We start from the raw sequence: 22694 nt of genomic DNA, 5'->3' as shown, positions 1-22694 counted from the left end.
AATGATATATTTTTTGTTCAAAACAAAAATCATATGCTGTATGAAAAATGCTTAACAATTTTAGACCGTCGGATATAAACACAAAACATTTGGTGTCTGGATCAAGATGAATTTGATTTTTGTTTCGAACAAAAAATATATCGTTGGATTCGTTAGATCATAAACTACACATCTATGATTTTTTCAAAATAAAATAAAAATTTTTTACGACTCAAATTACCTACAGCGGGATCTGCTGTAGTTTTTACTACAGCAGACCCCTGCCACCCGAATATTTTTGTGTGTGTGTAATCGTTATGAAGTGGTGGGTGAGGAGAAAGTACAACGCGGCCGTTTTCGGTAGAGCGGAGCAACCTCGAGACACGGCTTTCGTACGATGTTTTGCATTTACGATTATACCCTCCATTTCTGATTCTATCCCGGCTCTTGTCTCTTTATGATGTGTGTGAATCACGAGGTCTATAAGAATAATAATTGTACTTTTTTTTGCCTTTCTTGCACATGTGGCGTGCATGAACCAAAAAGAAAAGTCCAACGTACCTTTCATTTCATGAAGTGACGGAGGCGTCGACGGCTCGTAAAGATCAGCATCAAGAAATATCTTTTAGGAGGGATATATCATATAGGCTTGGATTGGTACACTGAATTTACATACTCTAGTGGAGACTGGAGCGAGATTTGGAAACTCCACCATCATAGTGAAAATTCCAAATTTCCAAGGAGAATAATGCAGGAGCACAACGTTTACCAGACAGGAATCAGTCCGTCTACACCATTGGATGATCGCAACATCCTCCAAATCATCTATATGCTTAATGCAGATTAGAACATCAATAACCAAAACATCTAAGCTCTAGCATTATCCATCATCTACCTCTATAGAACTGGGAACTTCAAAGTGGAAAATCTTACCTTCAATCTAATCACACGTCAAAAACCAAAAGGTCTCTTAACATCACAAGGTTCATAAAGCTAGTCAAAGGATGCAATTCTCAATCTTAGGAAGAAGCCACATAAGCTAATCTATGTAACAATTTAGAACAGAGATTTGTTTTCAAGTTGTGTAATTGTTCAAGTCAAAAGCTAACTATCAAGTTTTAGCAGCACATTCAACCACATGGGCTTTGAACCTCTCTAGCTCTGCCAAAACTTCATCTTCTGGCCTATACAGCAAATCACTCATGCGCCAAATCTGTAAAGACCATCATCAGTTTAGCACATAATTTATATTTTTTCACAAGACGCATTGTCTTAGTAAAAAAAGACCCAGGTAAACCACAAAGCATTCTTCCACCAGAATTCAAGCAGAAGCGCAGTCAGGGACTCCAGGAAAAGGGGTAACCGGGTAAGGGACTCAGCAACGTAACAAACTTCCTCCCGCATTTAGTAGTAACAGATTACAAAATTTCAGGAAAAGTCTTATTCTTTTAGCACTTAGTACATTGGAAAGCGTCAACTTTTCCTAAAAAGTGTCAACACATTAGTAATTCTAACAACTCTGAGGGAGGATTAATTTTCCCTCAGCTGCCAATTTCATTAGTCCCAATTTTTTCCCCACAACAATGGTGCTATTATATCCCCTATTCCTTCGTCACCAGTACATTCGCTTAAAAGAAACTGTTTACAGAAGAAATTAAATGATACCTGCAATGTTCCTCCTCCACCAGTGGTTTCACAATCATCAGACACACTAACAATAGTCCAAGGATCAGATGCATTCCAATGGAAGTCGACGACTTTGTCCCTGGACAACCAGCAAAGGAACCAATGAATAAAAGCCAAAAACCATATAATAGCTTAAACTTTGACTCTACAAGAAAATTATGAATGGCCAGAATGCTTAACACGCGGACATAACACACTGAAAAAGTAACCACACAGAAACAAGATTATGCATATTGGCCAATCAATTTGAATTGAAGCCTCTTTCAGTACATGAAAAGTTGGAATTTTAATTAATCTTTGTCCGAACAAAAAGTTTAACAAAAAGAGAAGTCTACATAATCTTTCACTCATCTCATCCAATTAAAACATTATGGATGAAAAATACAAATGGGAGAAATGATTTTGTCAAATTGCTTATCAAAACAAAATCAGGCAAATACAGATGACACAGCAGAAAAACGGGGAGATCATTGTGTAAAAGCAAAAGTGACATGCACAAGGAATGCTTCAAAACACAATTGTCCGAGGAAGAACCTAAATGCAAAAAAACAATGGTAAAAAAATAAAAAATAAAAAATCAGGGAGCTGAGTACCAAAAACAAAAACTGTTCGATGCAGTTGACTGTTAATTGCAACTACGTAATCCTTATAACAATAAAATTAGACCCAGTAACAAACCTGTGACCAGTATGCTGGAAAAACAAGCCAGCAGGAGAACTGGGGGATTTTGATGCACTCTCAGACTGTTTGCCAACCTGAAATATTAATGGCACAAATGATATTTTCTCCAACATCTATAAAATACTACAGTATTCAATGCATAAATGGTGGCAAGCTGGGAAACCCAACAATTAAGCCAAAGTGCCAAAAAATCAGCAACTAGATTAGGCTTCAAAGAAAGAAAATCATTTTGTCCCACACCCATTCACGTGAAGAGCTTCAAGTAAAATACTTCTTTTTTTTAATGGTTCATACGGGACACAAGACATGACAGAGACACAAAACAAACCAGTATTGACTACAGCCTCAAACTTTAAAATATAAGTCCTTTGAGACGTAAATGAAAATTAACCATGCCTCAATAATATCCTCACAATGTACTGACATGGACAAAATCATCAACAGCTTTTCAAAGTTTGGTCATAAGTCCATCAGTCCAACCGCAAAAAGAAATGAGATCAGAGCTCTGTAAAGAATCTGTCTCTTTAAAACTTGTTAGAGGAGTCATATCTGACAAACTATTCTCGTCAAATCTCTAAGTTTCATCAGTTTTTAACCATGAACTCTGAAGCACAGCACAGAGAATGGCAAGGAGATACCACTCGTGTGACAAAATTAGATGTGCAAATGTATGTAGCAATCTAATGCCACATTCCAGAAAATACAAAATAAGTACCTTATCATAATCCCAAATGTTTAAGAGACCATCCTCTGCAGAACTTCCAAACACAGATGACTTGTGTGGAGACCACTGGAAATTACATGATTAAAACAAATAATTTAAAACAAGCACTACAGATCTACTTAAAGATAATAAAAATAAATGGGAAAAGCAAGTAATACATCAGTAAAAAATAACAGAATCGTTGATTAGTACTTGAACACAAAGAACAGCAGCTTTGTGACCCTCAAATTTGCAGATAGGTGATCCAACTCCATTAGAAGTAAGATTCCGGCGATCAAACATGTGAACAGAATTATCTGCCGACCTGGTACGATATCATGTCACATAAACATAAAACTTGTATACAGACCTCAACAATCGCAGAATAAGAAATAACATCCAGGATTTACCCCAACTTAAGATCCATGACAAGAGATCATACCCAGTCAAGATAAGATTACCATCATGGGGATTCCAATCAACACAATGGAGATCAGCATTATGTGCCTTTTGAACCTGTGAAGAGAGGAGGGGGTGAGGATCAGAACATGCATAAATAGTACTAAAATTGTCATAAAAAAGGGTTGAAGCATGAAAAATACATAAATGAACAGAACAGATTGTCATTCGGAAAAATAGCACACAGCCAATTGGGAAGTACACTAATGCGAAATACCAGTTGATCATCAACACATTGCAATCGCTACAAATAAAAAATGTCAGTAACAGCACCTCGTAACTCTGGGCCATTCGAACAGTCAAACAACAAGTTGAATCAAAGATGAACAGAGAGAAAAAAGTGGTGCCCAATATCTCCAAGGAGATTTATTGTACTCCTAAGGATAATATTTTAGAGACTATAAAAGACGAGAAGATCACGCCTTTCCAAAGGGGCAGTGCTACATCATCCATAGAGCAAAGAAACATGCTGCAGATTCTCATCATTCAGAATAATTCTGCAGCGAGAAGGAGAGACCGACCACAAAAGTAAAGTTGGATGTAGAATTTTCATAGGGGTCGAGGATTTCAGTTACCTCATTTGAAGAGAAACGAAAAAAGAAAAGACCATAACTATTTTGGACGAAGAAAATTGATAAGATGCATAACCTTGATGACTGGAGTAGAGCCTGTTCGTGCATCCCAAAATATAAGGCAAGAATCATCACCTACACTGCAAAATTCCTGTGCACTGCAGCAGAAAACACAATGTAGACAGATATGAGAGTCTACATTACAAACCTTAATATATTAATCTTTACTGAATGCATTTCTTTTTAATGACCATCTTTACTGAGTGCATAAACAAGGATCTTACATCTCATTGAAATATATATATTTCAGCATTGAAACAGCCATGACAAATACCATACCGAAAAATAACAAAGACCAGAATCAAAAAAAGAACAACCAGTATGATAAAATAAAGCATCTCTGGGAGAAGATGTGAACCAATGAGCTACTAACTGGTTGTTGGATAAAACAATGAACCTGGATGGACAAAAAGTCACATCTTCAACCGTGTCATCATGCCCATTGTAGATACCCCGAGGTCCCACAGTAGGGGCATCAGCAGCTTTATCATTTCCATCTTGTTTAATAATTGATGCACCAGAACTTGAAGACTTGGCAGTAGATGGGTCAGTGGCTGATGTGGTTATATGGTCCTGAATACTCCACAAAACTACTGACTTGTCTTTCCCTGCAATATAAACCTTCTTGAATTAAAGAAAATTACCACAAAAAGAACATCCATTAGTTATACACTTGATCTAGACAAGGATGAACTTAAGTGCTACCTTTCTGTATTTGAAACTCAAATGCTAACATCTAAGATTGTGTATTGATAAATGTACAAAAGTCTATATATAAACAGTGTTAGATATAGATATATATATGTATATATAATAGTTATATGTGTGTGTGTACAAAAGTCACAAACGTAATAGTTATATATAAAGATATATAGAGGGATTCTCAAGTGCGGGATCCCACACTTTATTTAAAGTGCGGGATCCATCTAACACCATTCATACACCATTCATGCGTGGGCTCCATCAAGTGTGGGGACCACTCTTACACATAATGAATGGACATATATGGTTTTAAAAGTCAAATATGCATAGTAATATGTATATATATATATTTTGTCTTGACATGAATTTTTCAAATGCAGCGCAGTTCATTTTTCCTCAAAAGTCCACAAAATTCGGCACCCGTGAAGCATCAGTAGATTTTTATCTCTATAAAAGGAATACACACTGATCACAAAAGGGAACACAAAAAAACTAGAGAAGAAATCAGAGAGGAAAGAGGAGAAGAAATCAAGGAGGAAAGAGGAGAAAGAAATCAAGGAGTGAGTTCTTGAGTTTTATTTTCTCTTACAGCAATTTGCTCACATATTCTTTCTAGAATTTTGTGAGATCAATTGTTGGTTGTGTAAACCTAGTATGAGGAACTAATCCTCTTACTAGGGTGATGATGGATCCACTCTATTGTATGTAAATAAATTTGGTTTGATTATTAGTTTATTTATGCTATGTCAAGTGTTAATTAGCTATTCTTTATTGATAATTAAATCTTGATGCTTAGCTACCATCTAGGTTCGATTACCATGATGCAAATTGAGACAAATGCCCATGTCCAATTTGAGACAAACTTCTTGCAATTAATACCGGAGTTACCTAGACATAAATGCCATATGCTAGGATCTTTGTGATCGCTACATAAGTTATCATAAATCCTAATGCATTCTTGATTGTCTTAGCCAATCCAAATGCCCATGGATGGTTGCAATTGAGAATAGACGTGGTAAGTCAGATGCCCATGACTATTACATAAATTAGGAGACTTGATCTTTGACATGCATGAATAAAATGATAATTGTCGGCTAAATAATTTAAATTTAAATACAATAGAGTTGGTGAAATCGGATCCCTAGTGTTTGTTTATTTGTATTAATCCTTGTTTATTTTGTTTCCATTGATAATTACAAGAGTTTGAATTGCAGATATTTAATATTCAGTCCCTGTGGGTACGACACTCGTATTTGCCACTTCTATACTACAATTGATTCGTGCACTTGCGAGTATAATTTGGGTTTATAATCGCTATACTTTTAGCGGGTACTAAACCCCACATCAAGTTTTTGTTTTGTGTTCCCTTTTGTGATCAGTGTGTATTACTTTTATAGAGATAAAAATCTACTGATGCTTCACGGGTGCCGAATTTTGTGGACTTTTGAGGAAAAATGAACTGCGCTGCATTTGAAAAATTCATGTCAAGACAATATATATATATATACATATTACTATAGCATATTTGACTTTTAAAACCATATATATACATACATATATATATCTTTATATATAACTATTACGTTTGTGACTTTTGTACACACACATATATAACTATTATATATACATATATATATCTATATCTAACACTGTTTATATATAGACTTTTGTACATTTATCACAACCCCCAACCACAACCCCCAACCAACTTATTGCTAGTCCCTAGTAATGCAAGCGATCGGAAAATTCATGTCATATATGTAAATAATCCAATTATCTCATGAGTATGAATATATTCAAGAATTCACCACCCACTATCACAAAAACAAAGTTTTCTGACTAAATCTCATATCACCCATTCTATCTTAGGTGATGTGTAGTGCGTAGCGAATTTAACATAAATATGTGGCTTTAATTTAATATCAACACAAACACTGTAATATCACAAGAATCATCAGATTCAATGAATAATTAATATCAAGGGATTTTATTTGTTGACTTTTTATTTTTTTTATGTGACTTGTGCAATGCTCAGTCTTATTAAGCTTTCTAAATGACCCTCGTAACAAGCGTTCAACCAATGACTCCCAATCCAGTTGGCTCAGGGCATTAGGTGTAAAGACACCCCAACGGGTTTAATAACTCGAGTCAAAAAGGCTACAAAACTTTGCTTGTCACATGGGTTGATGTCTTGATTTTTCTACCTTTTTACGCGAACACTCATTGCTTACTGAGGCAAGATGCCCGGTTACTCAGCAGAAAAACTTACAAACACTCCCATTTATTCATAATGTACTTCTTTTTTTTTTTAACATAAATATGAATATATACATGTATCCCAAGATATTAATATTCAAAAATTCTAATTCAACTCAAGAAAATCATAGTATTCATAATTAATCATAAATATCATACCTCACAAATATGTAATTCTGTGCAATTGATCCAATTATTAAATAGAATAGGTGAGACAAAACTTAAAGTCAGAAAAAAATCCACAAGTGATTATGGGTATTCAACTCAAATTGTTATCCACACTTCAGAGATATTTAAACCAATTTAGAAATATGATAAGAACATGACTTCCAAATCACAATTTTTTTTTTTAGCAATCATTAAACAGAATAGATATTTAACAAACAAACGGTTCTAAGACTCAATATTCCCAAAGCACCGTAAACAAACGGAATTTGTCTCAACACCAGGATCCTTGAGACTGGATGCTAGGTTACTATCAACCTAACTAAAGAGATGTACCCCGTAGCAAGGGCAAAAGGCTAACAAGGCCTTACAATAGGTTGTCATTATCTAAGAGTTTCTGGTCCGCTCAATAGTACCCAAGCCAAGGTCAACAGTCCTTTGTATCTCCACTTTGGGGCTTTACAATTATGGACATTTCGTCCAGTCCATGCTTAGGACTCCCAAATACCTTATCGGTGGTTGTTTCCTGGACAAACTACTAATTACTTAGCTGGTTGAGTTGGCATCCCTCTAAGAGATCAACTACAAGTGTTTCAAGCTTGCACCTAAGGTAGCACAACACTTGCCTCCTCTAGCTACCATTTTTTTTTTGTTTTCTTTTTAATATCAAGCCAGTTCCTCCCCCTCTTAAAATCTTGCATTGTCCTTAATGGGAAAAGAAAAATAAAATAGAAAATAAAAATAAAAATAAAGAAAATAAAAATAGGAAAATTTGAAAAGTACATATGCAAAGCTATGGTTCAGAGAAATACAACCTGACACAAAAACAATTCTGATCGTTGGATGACTATGTTTTCACTTTCGTATCATATCCATGAGTGCGGCCATCATGTGCTCCAGTCTGTGTTGTCCATCCTCTAGTGTTTGTAGCCCCATTTCTAGCCGGGCTATCGCTGCACTCATGTGATCTGATTGTGGAGACACTACAACTCCTGATGAGGAATCTCTAGGTGGTGATGTTGAAGGATCTTCTTGGGTCTGCTTCTGTCTAGCAGAAGTTGTTTTCAAATGGCTGATGCTCTGACGCCATGTCCATTTTTCCAGCATGGTGACCTGATAACCCAAAGATGCTTGAGGACGAGGAGGTCGAATGCTTTTGAACAAAAGCAACCTTGTGATAAGCCGTGGGAAAAATAACTTCCCCACCTTTTTTGGCTTCTTCTCAACAAAATATTTGGCTTTGCAGATCATGGCCAGATAGATCTTTCCAATATCAAACCAACACCCTTTATACATATAGTATAAAACAGACAAGAATTTTCCCCGTCGTTCTTGCTCATGGCCTATAGGACAAAGATTTTTCCTAATAGCATCATCCAACAACCACATCTTTGATGGCAAGTAGGCGCGGCGTGCAGCGTTATTATGTTTATTCCTCTTTCCACCGCACATATCATCAATCATTTTTTGCTTTGATGCATAGATTGGTTGTCGAGATCCAGTGGGCTCATCATCTGTTGGTGGATACCCTAAGCAGCAACACAGATCTGCTGTTGTGAATTGAACTTTCACACCAACAATGATAACCTGATAAACCAGTTGATCCCTAGTCCACTCGCTTCGTGGTAACTCGATGAGAGTGTGATAGAAAGAGCGAATGATCTGAGGATACACCAGTAAGTTATTTTCTGGAGCTGGAGCTGGAGCTGGATCTACGAGAAACAACAAAGAATGCTCCCTCAAGTAGTTCATTGCCCATCTGTTGATGGCTTCTCGTTGTATCGTTTTGTCAATTTGACACTCCGGAATTATTTCAGCTTAATTGAACAACGCAAGCCTGGACTGCAATTGTGATACGATGGTGCGTGGTCGTCTCGACATGGTTTCTGATCTCTGTTAGAGAGAAAACACACTCTTGCCAGAAAATGAGTGAGATGAAGATGAAAACTGAGCGAGACAATAAAGAAAAACGTACATATATTAAGAAATTCGTGGTGCTTGTCACATCAGTACTCACTTTACTGTCACGCTTTGCGGCTCGTTATCACACTCGAGGATGACTTTTTTTTCTTTTGTTTTTTTTTTCTTTTGTTTTTTTTTAAATCAGATAATATATAAAAAATAATAATAAAAATAAAGAAAAAATAAAAAAAAATAAAAAAAAAAATAGATGAAAAAAAAATATGGGTTGCCTCCCATAAGCGCTGTATTTATCGTCTGGGCAAGACGGAGTATTCCCAACAGTCAAGTACCTGGATCTTGGAGAGTAATGTTTGACACAATTCTATCATAATTAGCTTCCAAATAAGGTTTTAGGCGATGACCATTAACCTTGAACTCATTTCCCGTCTCCAAGTTTTTAATGTCAACAGCTCTATGGGGATATACTCGAACAACTTGAAATGAACCATACCATCTTGAACGTAACTTTTGGCGCCGTTGCCGGGGACTGATTTAATATATTGTTATATAACTCTTGTATATATGTATATATGTATATATTAATATTAGTATACTACACCTCCTTAATGGAAGGTTTTTCATTTTTTATTTCATTTTATTTATCTACTTTTTTTTTTTTTTTTTTTTGTGGATGGCTTTACCGCCCCATCTAACTATATATTATTGGCTGGTTCTACTTATACCGCCTATATTTGTTTATAATAACTATCCCTAACAGTTACTAACTTACTAACATTTAAATTTCTGCCACTAACTGTAACATTTATTTATTTTTATATAGTATTATTTATATATGTGGTTGGCTTTACACTGCCCCACCTTTATTTATATATATATATATGCTTATATGGTCGGCTGAGCCGCCTAATATATATTTATTTTTATTTTTATTTTTTTTATTTATGGTTGGCCTTTATGCCCCATTCTATTTTTTTTAATTTCTTATTTTGTGTATATTTAACTTGTTAAAAAAAATATAATAAAAAAATGGGTTATTATCACTGACATTTTCTTTTATGCAAGGACGTCGATTTCAAAATTCAAATCTTCTTAAATTCAATCCAGAGATTGAACGAACTCTTGCGGAACTGAGAAGAGAAGTAAGAAGAAATATGGCAGAAGGGAATCCTGAGGATGCTCTTGCTAGAATTGCAAATCCACCAGTCAATGCACCTACTCGGAGGCCAATGAAGAATTCATTTGTACCTCAGAATTCATTTGTACCTCAGAATATGGAGCAGCCATCCAGCATAACATTTCAACCCAATGTCCAAGGCCATGCCACATTCTCTCCAGTTCTACTCAATGCAGTCCCACACTTCCGAGGCACAACATTTGATGACCCTTACCTACACATCAGAGAATTCTTTGAACTCTGTAAGACACAATCTGTTCAGGGTTTGACATCAGAAGAAGTACGACTCATGTTGTTTCCATTTTCTCTTAAAGACAATGCGAAACTGTGGTTCAACTCTTTGACCCCAGGATCGATCACTACATGGGAGCAAATGCCAACAAAATTTTTGAAAAAATTTTTCCCAACCCAGAAGACGAAGCAATTAAGAAGGGAAATTCAAACATGGCAGCAAAAAGATGGGGACTTATTTTATGAAGCTTGGGATAACTTTAAACAGCTACTGCTCAAATGTCCACACCACAACTTATCACAAGATGATCAAGTTCAAGCTTTTTATGAAGGACTCGACGCAACAAACACAAACATCGTAAACTCAACGTGTGGAGGCATATTAATGGAGAAAAGCAGTGAAGAAGCTTTTGACTTATTTGAAACTTTAAGTGAAAATTCTCAACAATTTTCATCTAGAGTAAAGCAAGGGGTAAAGCTTCCAAAAGGTGTGTATGAAGTCCACACCAGAGTAGAAAACCAACCTCAGTTACAAGCCATGGAGAAGAAGATTGACATGTTAATGAAAGCAATTTCATCTTCCCAACAAGCAACCCAAGTTGAGATGTGTGCCATTTGTTCTCAATCTAACCACACCACGGAAACATGTCCTATGTCTTCTAACTCTGAACAAGAGCATACCAATTATGTGGGACAAGGTGGGTTCCATCCCAACAACAATCCATTTTCAAATACATACAATCCAGGATGGAGAAATCACCCAAATTTCAGTTGGGGAGGACGAGGCCAGAGTAAGCAATACAATCAGAAGATGACACAACAAGTCCCTATTGAACCAAAGAAGCTTTCTTTGGAGGAGCAAATGGCTCTTCTAGCTCTCAACACAAACAATTTTATTCAGAAAACGACGGAGCAAAACAACAGGTACGACCAACAATTCAGCAACATACATGGATCTATTCAGAAGCTTGAAGTTCAAGTTGGTCAAATTGCTGAGCGACTAAGTGAAAGGGATCTGGGCAGATTGCCGAGTCAACCAGAAGTCAATCCAAAAGGCAAGGAACAAATCAATGCTATTACCACCAGACGCGGAACAACTGTGGGATTTTTAGAGAACGATGGTGAAAAGGCCAAAAAGCCTAATGATGAAATTCAACCCAAACCAACTGACTTATCAAAGCATAAAATGAATGAGTCTCATGTGCCTTTTCCTAGCCGGTTGGTGAATGAGAAGAAGACTGACCAGCGCGGTGAATGATGGATATATTCAGAAAAGTTGAGATCAACATTCCGCTTCTTGACGCGATTCAACAAATTCCTCCCTATACAAAATTTCTCAAAGATGTCTGCACCAGAAAGAAGAAACTGGCACCATATGAGAAGACGGAGCTTCCATTGAATGAAACTTTTCCAGATGAACAACTTTTCTCCGTACAAATTGAGATACCTTGGTATGCTGATATTGCCAATTACCTTGCAAAAGGTGTTATTCCAAAAAACTTGACTCACCAACAACGGAAGAAATTTTTCTCCACAGCCAAGCATTATTTTTGGGATGAGCCTTATTTATACAAGCATTGTGCTGATCAAATCATTCGAAGGTGTGTGCCACAACAAGAACAACGGAGTATTCTACAATTCTGTCATACATTCGCTTGTGGTGGTCACTTTGGTACCCAGAGAACTTCTGCAAAGATTTTACAATCAGGGTTCTATTGGCCAACTCTTCACAAGGATGTCCACATTTTCTGCTCCACTTGTGATAATTGTCAAAAACTTGGCAACATTTCTCGCAGGAATGAAATGCCACTTAACAATATTTTGGTGGTTGAAATCTTTGATGTTTGGGGAATAGATTTCATGGGGCCAGTTCCCAAGTCTCATGGAAATGAATATATACTGGTGGCAGTAGACTACGTGTCCAAATGGGTTGAAGCTGTTGCAAGTCCAACCAACAAAAGTGAGGTGGCAATCCGGTTACTTCAGGGTGTAATATTTCCAAGATATGGCACTCCACGTGCTATAATCAGTGATGAAGGGAAGCATTTTCTGAACAAGAGTGTGTCTACACTTCTTGCCAAGTACAATATCACGCATAAGATTGCCACTGCTTATCATCCTCAAACCAGTGGACAAGTTGAGATTTCTAACCGAGAAATTAAACGAATTTTGGAGAACACTGTGAATATCAAAAGAACTGATTGGAGTATAAAATTGAATGATGCTCTTTGGGCATATCACACGGCATATAAAACTCCAATCGGCATGTCTCCATATCGTTTGATTTTTGGCAAGGCTTGTCATCTTCCTGTGGAGCTTGAGCATAAGGCATTCTGGGCAATAAAAAGATTGAATTTTGATTATGATGCAGCTGGTGAGAAGAGGAAACTGCAACTCAATGAACTTGACGAGCTCCGTGACGAGGCATACGAAAATGCGAGAATTTACAAGGAAAAGACAAAAAGATATCATGATCAGCACATTGCAATGAAAGAATTTTCTCCTGGTCAAAAGGTACTTTTGTTTAACTCTCGTCTCAAACTTTTTCCAGGAAAGTTACGTTCAAGATGGTATGGTCCATTTCAAGTTGTTCGAGTATATCCCCATGGAGCTGTTGACATTAAAAACTTGGAGACGGGAAATGAGTTCAAGGTTAATGGTCATCGCCTAAAACCTTATTTGGAAGCTAATTATGACAGAATTGTGTCAAACATTACTCTCCAAGATCCAGGTACTTGAGTGTTGGGAATACTCTGTCTTGCCCAGACGATAAATACAGCGCTTATGGGAGGCAACCCATATTTTTTTTTTCATCTATTTTTTTTTCTTTATTTTATTTTATTTTTATTTTTATTATTTTTTTTTTATATATTATCTGATTTAAAAAAAAAAGAAAAAAAACAAAAGAAAAAAAAGTCATCCTCGAGTGTGATAACGAGCCGCAAAGCGTGACAGTAAAGTGAGTACTGATGTGACAAGCACCACGAATTTCTTAATATATGTACGTTTTTCTTTATTGTCTCGCTCAGTTTTCATCTTCATCTCACTCATTTTCTGGCAAGAGTGTTTTCTCTTTAACAGAGATCAGAAACCATGCCGAGACGACCACGCACCATCGTATCACAATTGCTGTCCAGGCTTGCGTTGTTCAATAAAGCTGAAATAATTCCGGAGTGTCAAATTGACAAAACGATACAACGAGAAGCCATCAACAGATGGGCAATGAACTACTTGAGGGAGCATTCTTTGTTGTTTCTCGTAGATCCAGATCCAGAAAATAACTTACTGGTGTATCCTCAGATCATTCGCTCTTTCTATCACACTCTCATCGAGTTACCACGAAGCGAGTGGACTAGGGATCAACTGGTTTATCAGGTTATCATTGTTGGTGTGAAAGTTCAATTCACAACAGCAGATCTGTGTTGCTGCTTAGGGTATCCACCAACAGATGATGAGTCCACTGGATCTCGACAACCAATCTATGCATCAAAGCAAAAAATGATTGATGATATGTGCGGTGGAAAGAGGAATAAACATAATAACGCTGCACGCCGCGCCTACTTGCCATCAAAGATGTGGTTGTTGGATGATGCTATTAGGAAAAATCTTTGTCCTATAGGCCATGAGCAAGGACGACGGGGAAAATTCTTATCTGTTTTATACCATATGTATAAAGGGTGTTGGTTTGATATTGGAAAGATCTATCTGGCCATGATCTACAAAGCCAAATATTTTGTTGAGAAGAAGCCAAAAAAGGTGGGGAAGTTATTTTTCCCACGGCTTATCACAAGGTTGTTTTTGTTCAAAAGCATTCGACCTCCTCGGCCTCAAGCATCTTTGGGTTATCAGGTCACCATGCTGAAAAAATGGACATGGCGCCAGAGCATCAGCCATTTGAAAACAACTTCTACTAGACAAAAGCAGACCCAAGAAGATCCTTCAATATCACCACCTGGAGATTCCTCATCAGGAGTTGTAGTGTCTCCACAATCAGATCACATGAGTGCAGCGATAGCCCGGCTAGAGATGGGGCTACAAACACTAGAGGATGGACAACACAGACTGGAGCACATGATGGCCGCACTCATGGATATGATACGAAAGTGAAAACATAGCCATCCAACGGTCAGAATTGTTTTTGTGTCAGGTTGTATTTCTCTGAACCGTAGCTTTGCATATGTACTTTTCAAATTTTCTTTTTTTTATTTTTTATTTTTTATTTTCTTTATTTTTATTTTTATTTTCTATTTTATTTTTCTTTTCCCATTGAGGACAATGCAAGATTTTAAGAGGGGGAGGAACTGGTTTGATATTAAAAAAAAAAACAAAAAAAAAATGGTAGCTATAGGAGGCAAGTGGTGTGCTACCTTAGGTGCAAGCTTGAAACACTTGTAGTTGATCTCTTAGAGGGATGACAACTCAACCAGCTAAGTAATTAGTAGTTTGTCCAGGAAACAACCACCGATAAGGTATTTGGGAGTCCTAAGCATGGACTGGACGAAATGTCCATAATTGTAAAGCCCCAAAGTGGAGATACAAAAGACTGTTGACCTTGGCTTGGGTACTATTGAGCCGACCAAAAACTCTTAGAAAATGACAACCTATTGTAAGGCCTTGTTAGCATTTTGCCCTTGCTACGGGGTACATATCTTTAGTTAGGTTGATAGTAACCTAGCATCCAGTCTCAAGGATCCTGGTGTTGAGACAAATTCCGTTTGTTTACGGTGCTTTGGGAATATTGAGTCTTAGAACCGTTTGTTTGTTAAATATCTATTCTGTTTAATGATTGCTAAAAAAAAATTTTGTGATTTGGAAATCATGTTCTTATCATATTTCTAAATTGGTTTGAATATCGCCAAAAACGCGATGTGCTGTTTAGTTCCCGCTAAAAGTATAGCGATTATAAACTCAAATTATACTCGCAAGTGCACGAATCAATTGTAGTATAGAAGTGGCAAATACGAGTGTCGTACCCACAGGGACTGAATATTAAATATCTGCAATTCAAACTCTTATAATTATCAATGGAAACAAAATAAACAAGGATTAATACAAATAAACAAACACTAGGGATCCGATTTCACCAACTCTATTGTATTTAAATTATTTAGCCGACAATTATCATTTTATTCATGCATGTCAAAGATCAAGTCCCCTAATTTATGTAATAGTCATGGGCATCTGACTTACCACGTCTATTCTCAATTGCAACCATCCATGGGCATTTGGATTGACTAAGACAATCAAGAATGCGTTAGGATTTATGATAACTTATGTAGCGATCACAAAGATCCTAGCATATGGCATTTATGATACATATCAGTAGCAGTTTCAAGAATTAATCAAGTAATAAGACTGATCGATCAAGAAAGAAAAAACATCAAACCTCCAGAGAGTACATAGGGTTCAGCAGGATTCATTGCAAGAGCGAATTCAGCATTATCTTGATGTCCAGTCAAAATCTGCATGACAAGTTCAAGCTAACATGTTACACTGTCTCCTAAGAAAACACACACACTTCAGGAGACAAAAAAGTAGCAGTTACCAACATTTTTCTCAGAGTGGAATTCTTAAGAAAATAACATATGCAATAATGTTTAGAGAACGATCCTCTCCCAAAGATTTGCAAGGCCATTCGGGTTGGTATTGCATCACTTGAGCACTAAACCGATGCTGACCCCAAAATATTTTCTTAGATTAGCAAAGCCATACTTAAATTGGAAAAGTCTCCTTCTCTCTTGCAACAACAATTTGGAGATTCTACTTCCAAAAACAAAGAAAGCAGCATAGAGATCCATAGTCAGTTATGCCATACAAAATTAAAAAATGCTCCAATCTTGCACAGAGACAAAACTTAGTACTTTTTAAGAAAGCTTTTCTCCGTAAATAACATATTCAACCAACCACCCACCACCCACTATGGTGTTAGGTATCATGAATATTGTTATAAATGTTTAACCAGATTGTAGAGAAGATGAAAGTGATTGAATAAGAAAATAAGAAGAAGAAAACAAAACATCACATTTCAAAATTAATACCAAATCAGGGCGTGAATTCGCAGCTCCAAGGACAGCATGGCGGTTCGGTTGTGCTTCAACATCCCATATAAGAACCTGAATTTTTAACGAACACCAAGTTAAACAAGAAATGCTAAAGTTTTTGACAGCCACTTCAATCTATAAATCAAAGATATCCAACAATCCTGGGTAAAGTTACTGAAAAAAGGAAGATACATACATCAGGACTGTCAGTATGAGTAGCCACAATATTGGCATTCTGTGGGAGCTCCCTGATTCTGTTCACCTACAAAATTATATCAGTAAATAAAACAATTGAGAATGTAATATGCAAAAAGCAGCATTCATGATGAATTTAGATGAACAGAGGGTAAAAATCATGAATTGGTTAAGGAGGGAGCGCTATGGGAAAGAAGAAAAGAAGAGGCATATACAAAACAAGTTCAACTGTGAGAGAAAAGTCAAAATAAAGATGCATAGAGGCTAAACATTCATAGAACACTTTCATTAAACTTTTAGTCCATATTTGATCCAAAAAGGACCAAAAAAAACACACTCGGTAAATGAAAAGGCAAAAGTACAGAAACAGCACGTCAAATCTAAGAGCATATGTATTTTTTGTTGATTGGAAAGAGTATATGAAATTTCGCGGACAACCAGAATATGGAAGAAATCATACCTCTCCTGGATGAATGATTGTCTTGTATTTCTTTACAAATGGTGATCGCGCTTCTTCATTGAACTGGTCAAAAAGCCAATTCATGTCAAATACATGCAACGGAACTGAAGGCGAAACTTCACAATTTCAGAAATAAATAGCAAGAAAATAGAGTCAGAAAATTGCAGGATAACCATTACCTGAGATATATGCTCTGCAGCTGCAACTCTCGGTTTGACAACTTCACAATTTGCAATAACCAGAGTATTTGGAACACTGCCATCAGTCTGAAAATACACGAGGAAAAAACCTCTGAGCTTGTTGAATACAATGCATTCCAGTTGAAAGATTAGATAGAATCAGAGAATTCCAATAGGGGAAGATCGAGTTGAACCTAAGATATACAGGGGACAAGCAAAAATAGGCACTTTCCAACAAGAGCAGAAGATATAAGGTGCAGCCCCATCTATATTCTGTAATTAATTAATTATAAGTGAAAAAAAAAATATGAAATAAACCAAAACGCTGGAAAATCAGAAAATTTAAGTGCTAACAGTTAACACAAGCTTATCAAGTATTGCACAATACCCCCAGAGCAACACAAATATTTGAATACAAAAGTGTTATTAGATATATTGCATGCTGTAAGTGGAATTGAAATTTCAAGGAGCATTATACTTTAAAAGTAAAGTACATGTAGAATCTACATATTTTATGGTGGCGTAAGAATAATGAACTAGAGTTAAATCTGGACCATCATACAACTCGGAGTAAAGCAGAACACTGTTATCACCCAAGATTAAGTAATCCAACACGTGCCTGCTCAGACAGGTAAAGGCGTTGACGATTCTTGTAGGTTGCAACATCAAGCTGTGGGCCCCACCTGCTCTCACAAGCAAAAAACTGTTAGTTGGCTAACTGTTTAAGAAGAACGCATATAACAACACAAATAAAGCAAAAAAGACTTGAAATCTTGATCAAAATTGATTAAAGGAACGCTAAAAGAATTAAACAGATAAGAAATATGAACGCGAAACTCAAGGGGTTTTGTCATCCAAGATCCATGGAAAATAAATAAAGATCAAGTTTCCTAGGGTTAGGGTTTTGGTAACATGTAACGGATACCAAGTAAGGAAGGACACGCTCTTCCTAGGTGGAGTCACTAAACAGATTCAACAAATATCGGAACAAGGATACAATGCACGCTATTTTGGGTTCTAACTCGTTCGTACAGAAGTATATAGGGACAAAAATTAAGCAAAAAGGACTTAAAATCTTGATCAAAATCGATTAAAAGAACACTCCAAAATATGAGCACATATAACTAGTAGACTACGAGAATGAAACCTCAAAACAGAAAAATATGAACAAAAATTTCTAGGGTTTCTGTCAACCAAGATCCGTGGAACATATATGAAGATAATAAGTTTCTTAGGGTTTCGGTAACATTCCACGGATGCCATGACATGTAACGACAACGTCATCCTCTGTAGAGTCACTAAACAAATACAGAAACACAAATACAATGCACGCTATTATGCGTCCTGACTAGTTCACACCACAGCAAAAAAACGAAAAAGAAACCCTGTAGAAGGGGGGAGAGTGAGAGAGTACCGGCAGGAGAGAGAAGGCCAAACAAGGTTATGATTAGCGAGCCAGTCGTAGAGAACGGGAACGAGACTCTTCCACTGAGTGTAGGTCTCGTCGACGGTAGGTGGTTGTGATTTCTTGGCCTCTTTCATCTTGTTGCCTTGTTCGTCTTTCCTGTCGTCCTTGGGCTTGGGTTTTCGGCCTCTCTTTTTCGGGGCTGGAGGATCCATTTGATAGCAACTGCGTCGCCGATTCTTATTTGGAAACAATCGCCGGGACCGGACCTACCCCACCTAGGGGTTGTTTTTTATTAATGATGGTGCGCGACATACACGCTCCTTTCCCCAACGGATTGTTATGCTTCTCCGTATGTAGGGTTTCAGTGGCATATAAATACTGGTTGCTAGACAAGTGTATACAAAATTATTAATTAGATCTCTTTCAATGAGTTGAGAATAATTATTTCTCACAAAATCGAAGGCTCGAAAGAAATATATACCACCATGTACTCCTTTCAACAAAGAGATTAAAGAGCCTTATTCAGTGCGGATCATTCAGTACACTTTATTGATGATCATCCATTGGTCAAGATTTTTCTAGTGCAATTGGTTGAATTCCTTTTGTCTTTTCCAAATATTCGCACGACAAACCCCCGAATTCCCAATATTAAGAAAAAGGGTTTCTCATCACGGACACCAAGAATGCATTACACTAATAATCTCAATCATATCATCCTCCACTTCAATTGATCCCGCTTAAGAAAAATAAAGTAGCTCAATCTTCAGAAATTAAACATAAACACCAGAGGAAAGTAGAAGAAACAAAGATCCAAACCCCTGCACAGAAATGTATTAACCCATTAGGCACCAGCCACTGACCAAAATCTCTTATTATGCAAGACCAGAAAGTTATGAAACAGTTGGACAAGTCATACCAAGAAAACAGAAGCCACTGCTCCTGTCATAAGCTCCTTGGCAAGGCTGCGATTCCGCCTTGATGAGGTTGCTTCATAGCTGCACAAAATGTTCAGCACCATTATGAACCCAAAAGGAAAAAGGCATAGAAGATGAACGACCAAAATTTTATGTGATAAGTTTAAGGATTAATCAATGAAATGTCAACAATAGCACAGCAAAATTTATCCTTATAAGAGAGGTTTACAGATACAAGTGTATGTAAATGTCATACAAAGCATGCGTTGCATGGTGCAGCTCAAACGCTTGCAATAGCCTCCAACAAAGTACAGCTACATACATGCACATGTACTAAAAGGGATTTATATTCTTTCAACAAATATGCTCCAGAACTTTGTCGCATGTCAACTTATATGACCTTAAAATTCACAAGTAGGTTTATGTTAACACAAGAAAATCTGATGTATAATAGTTTAGGCCTATAGAATGATACCATAGATTATGCGTGAAATAAAACCAATATGGACAGAAAACAGAAGTAATTTCTACATAATACTAACTAACAGTACCCCCCTATAGACTTTATCACTTGCGGGAATGAATCAGTATGTTTCCAAACACCTCCTGAGGGTAATCATTCACGAATATTCTTCAAGCTAAGCTAACAACCCCCAAACTATTTTCATCCTCCAAATGTCTCTGCCCAACCAAAGAACACTGGTATTCTCAGGAAGGCGGAGCTCAAAACAACGCCAAGGAATTAGTTTCACTAGTTCAAGTGCCAAATACACCGTGAGCACTTTATATCAACCTGAAATCAACTAATCCCAGAGAAAATTATACAAATATTTAGGGAAATAAACTGACTGAAAACATCACATTGGAGACTGCAAGCAGATACAAAGTCACTGATTAGAAGCAACATGAGAAATTCAAATATGTTATCAATTTTTGTTACTTAGTAAAATTGGCTGAGTATAAAGAAGTCCCTGAGCATGATTTGATAAATAGCAATGGTAATCCGTAAAAGAAACACCAATTCGAAACTTGCACTGATAATTCCAGAAGGGATGGCCAACAAACAGTCAGTTCAAGATGATTGTATTCATGCCTTGGAACATAGTAAAGAATATGGGAAGTTAAGTCATACGAGACAGATTAAAACATCAAAGAATTCAGGAAGTCAACATTTCTCACTTTTCTCTCTCTTTCACACACAAACACACGGATGTGAAACGTTGCATGTTAAGGCCATATAGGACCCAAATGAAAATGAAAAACAAAAGCAAGCAAAAAAAAACGACAAAATCACAGCATAAAATATTCTAAAACATTTTAATTTTTTCCACATAGATCAATCCACCAACATGGAATTACATAATTTCACATCAATTCCAATCCTGGATTTTGCGAATTGAGAGTGTCTTGCACATTTGAAGAACTATAAAAATCAACATCCAAACACCCCACCAAAAGCCTCGCATTCAAGATGAGTAAATTTTTACAAACGGATAAAAAAAAATGAACGCCTTTAACAACAGTATTTTTGACATAAATTTAAGGCATCCTCCTATAATTCAGTGAATGTATCTCCTTCTTACTTGAAAACTAAGCTAGCTCTCCAGCCTAAACCATGAAAATTAAGAAATATATAAACGAGTGCAACGTAAAGATCATAGTCTTTGGCTCACAAAGTATAAATCATATCTACATGACTACATTATGCAAGCACTCCTTCAAACACGGCATTAAATAACAAAGGAAAAAAATCCCTTAATTGTTATAATAGTAGCACATGTGAACCATTGAATGTCTCAAATTTCATTCTTACAAAAGATGCATCATTAGATGTTTCCCTATCCTTTCATTTTAACTGATTAGCTGTAAATTGAAGTAGCCCGTCACTTTTCTCTGACCCGAATCCAAGTGACTCGAGCTTATAAACGAAGATAAGCAAGTGAAGCAACATACGGAATCCCTACCATCACAAACCAGAACTCAAACAAACACCCCATGAAGCAACAAAACGAATTGTGGATCAATTCAATAGAAAACAGCAGCTACAATGGGCTATGACCAATGTTCTAAACCTTCCCCACTGCCTATTAGACACTATATTCATCCCTCTCACACAATTTTAAAATACTAGAACCTAAATGTTCCCCAAGGATTCAAAGAAAAAAAGAGCAATCATCGGTTTTTACGAAACAAAAAAATTTGTTATCAAAGCTAAATAGATCTTACATGAAGAAGGAAGCAGTTATCACGAGGCCGATCGCGAGCATCAAGAAGGCAAGGGTTGGGTACGATGAGTCGGGTACGGGACTCGTGATCGGTTTCGGAGCCTTGAATTTTTTTTTTTTCAAAAAATGCAGAATTAGAAATCAGAAGGAAAGCAATCATTTACGGTAAAATCGTGAAACGTTGCCGGAAGAAATGGAGCATCGAGAGCTTTACCATCACTACAGGGCAGAGGAGGACGTCGGCGGATCTTTTCTCCGAACTGAGAATTCACGCGCGAGTAAACGCTCCTAACTAGAGAGCTCTGGTTTTACTTTTCCCAACAACGACTGGGGAGTCGACGTTAATTTCTAGGCTTTTGTTATTTGATGCTACTGCAGCACATGAAAGTTCTTAGTCGCTCGGATAATCTTTTGAATCTCGACCGTCCATTTCTTGGCATAATAACCAAACAGAGCCCTATAGTTCCAGCTCAAAACTGGGCCGGCCCATCTAGCTATAGTTGCAGCCACCATTAGGTACCATCTAGTAAAAGAAGTAAAGAACATAGATAGAAGCAAGAATTGTTTTTTTTCCCCCTTAAAACGGGGAAGGGTGATTCGAAGTTTCGAATCGAACCCGGATCACCAGAGCAATACACACAATTCTTAGCACTCAAACTAATGGCTCGAGTGTCAGTTTGG

General features: G+C 36.9%; 2 protein-coding genes across 3 annotated transcripts; both read right to left on the bottom strand.

The window, feature by feature from the left end:
* Window positions 1–892: 892 nt before the first annotated feature.
* On the bottom strand, window positions 893–19124 carry LOC119997659 (WD-40 repeat-containing protein MSI4-like). 2 transcript variants are annotated; one of them, XM_038844814.1, is made up of 15 exons: window positions 18881–19124; window positions 18086–18149; window positions 17467–17553; window positions 17288–17350; window positions 16829–16894; window positions 16630–16704; window positions 15978–16053; window positions 4538–4748; window positions 4157–4238; window positions 3492–3565; window positions 3263–3374; window positions 3062–3136; window positions 2344–2420; window positions 1645–1744; window positions 893–1192 (listed from the first exon to the last, which is right to left on the bottom strand). In XM_038844814.1, exons 1-15 carry the CDS (start codon window positions 19084–19086, stop codon window positions 1091–1093), a joined length of 1470 nt encoding a protein of 489 aa, XP_038700742.1. In that variant the 5' UTR covers window positions 19087–19124; the 3' UTR covers window positions 893–1090. The 2 variants fall into 2 exon arrangements, 1 of the variants encoding a protein (XP_038700742.1); XR_005468053.1 differs by lacking the exon at window positions 893–1192 and having other exon boundaries at window positions 1680–1744; window positions 3460–3565.
* A 398-nt stretch (window positions 19125–19522) lies between these two features.
* Window positions 19523–22358, bottom strand: LOC119997660 (transmembrane protein 258). Its single transcript, XM_038844815.1, has 4 exons — window positions 22228–22358; window positions 22015–22115; window positions 19791–19869; window positions 19523–19692 (listed from the first exon to the last, which is right to left on the bottom strand). Exons 1-4 carry the CDS (start codon window positions 22228–22230, stop codon window positions 19645–19647), a joined length of 231 nt encoding a protein of 76 aa, XP_038700743.1. The 5' UTR covers window positions 22231–22358; the 3' UTR covers window positions 19523–19644.
* Window positions 22359–22694: the final 336 nt, after the last annotated feature.

This window comes from Tripterygium wilfordii, chromosome 4, assembly GCF_013401445.1.
Source record: "Tripterygium wilfordii isolate XIE 37 chromosome 4, ASM1340144v1, whole genome shotgun sequence".
NCBI lineage: Eukaryota > Viridiplantae > Streptophyta > Magnoliopsida > Celastrales > Celastraceae > Tripterygium > Tripterygium wilfordii.
This window is presented reverse-complemented; position numbering and strand designations above follow the sequence as displayed.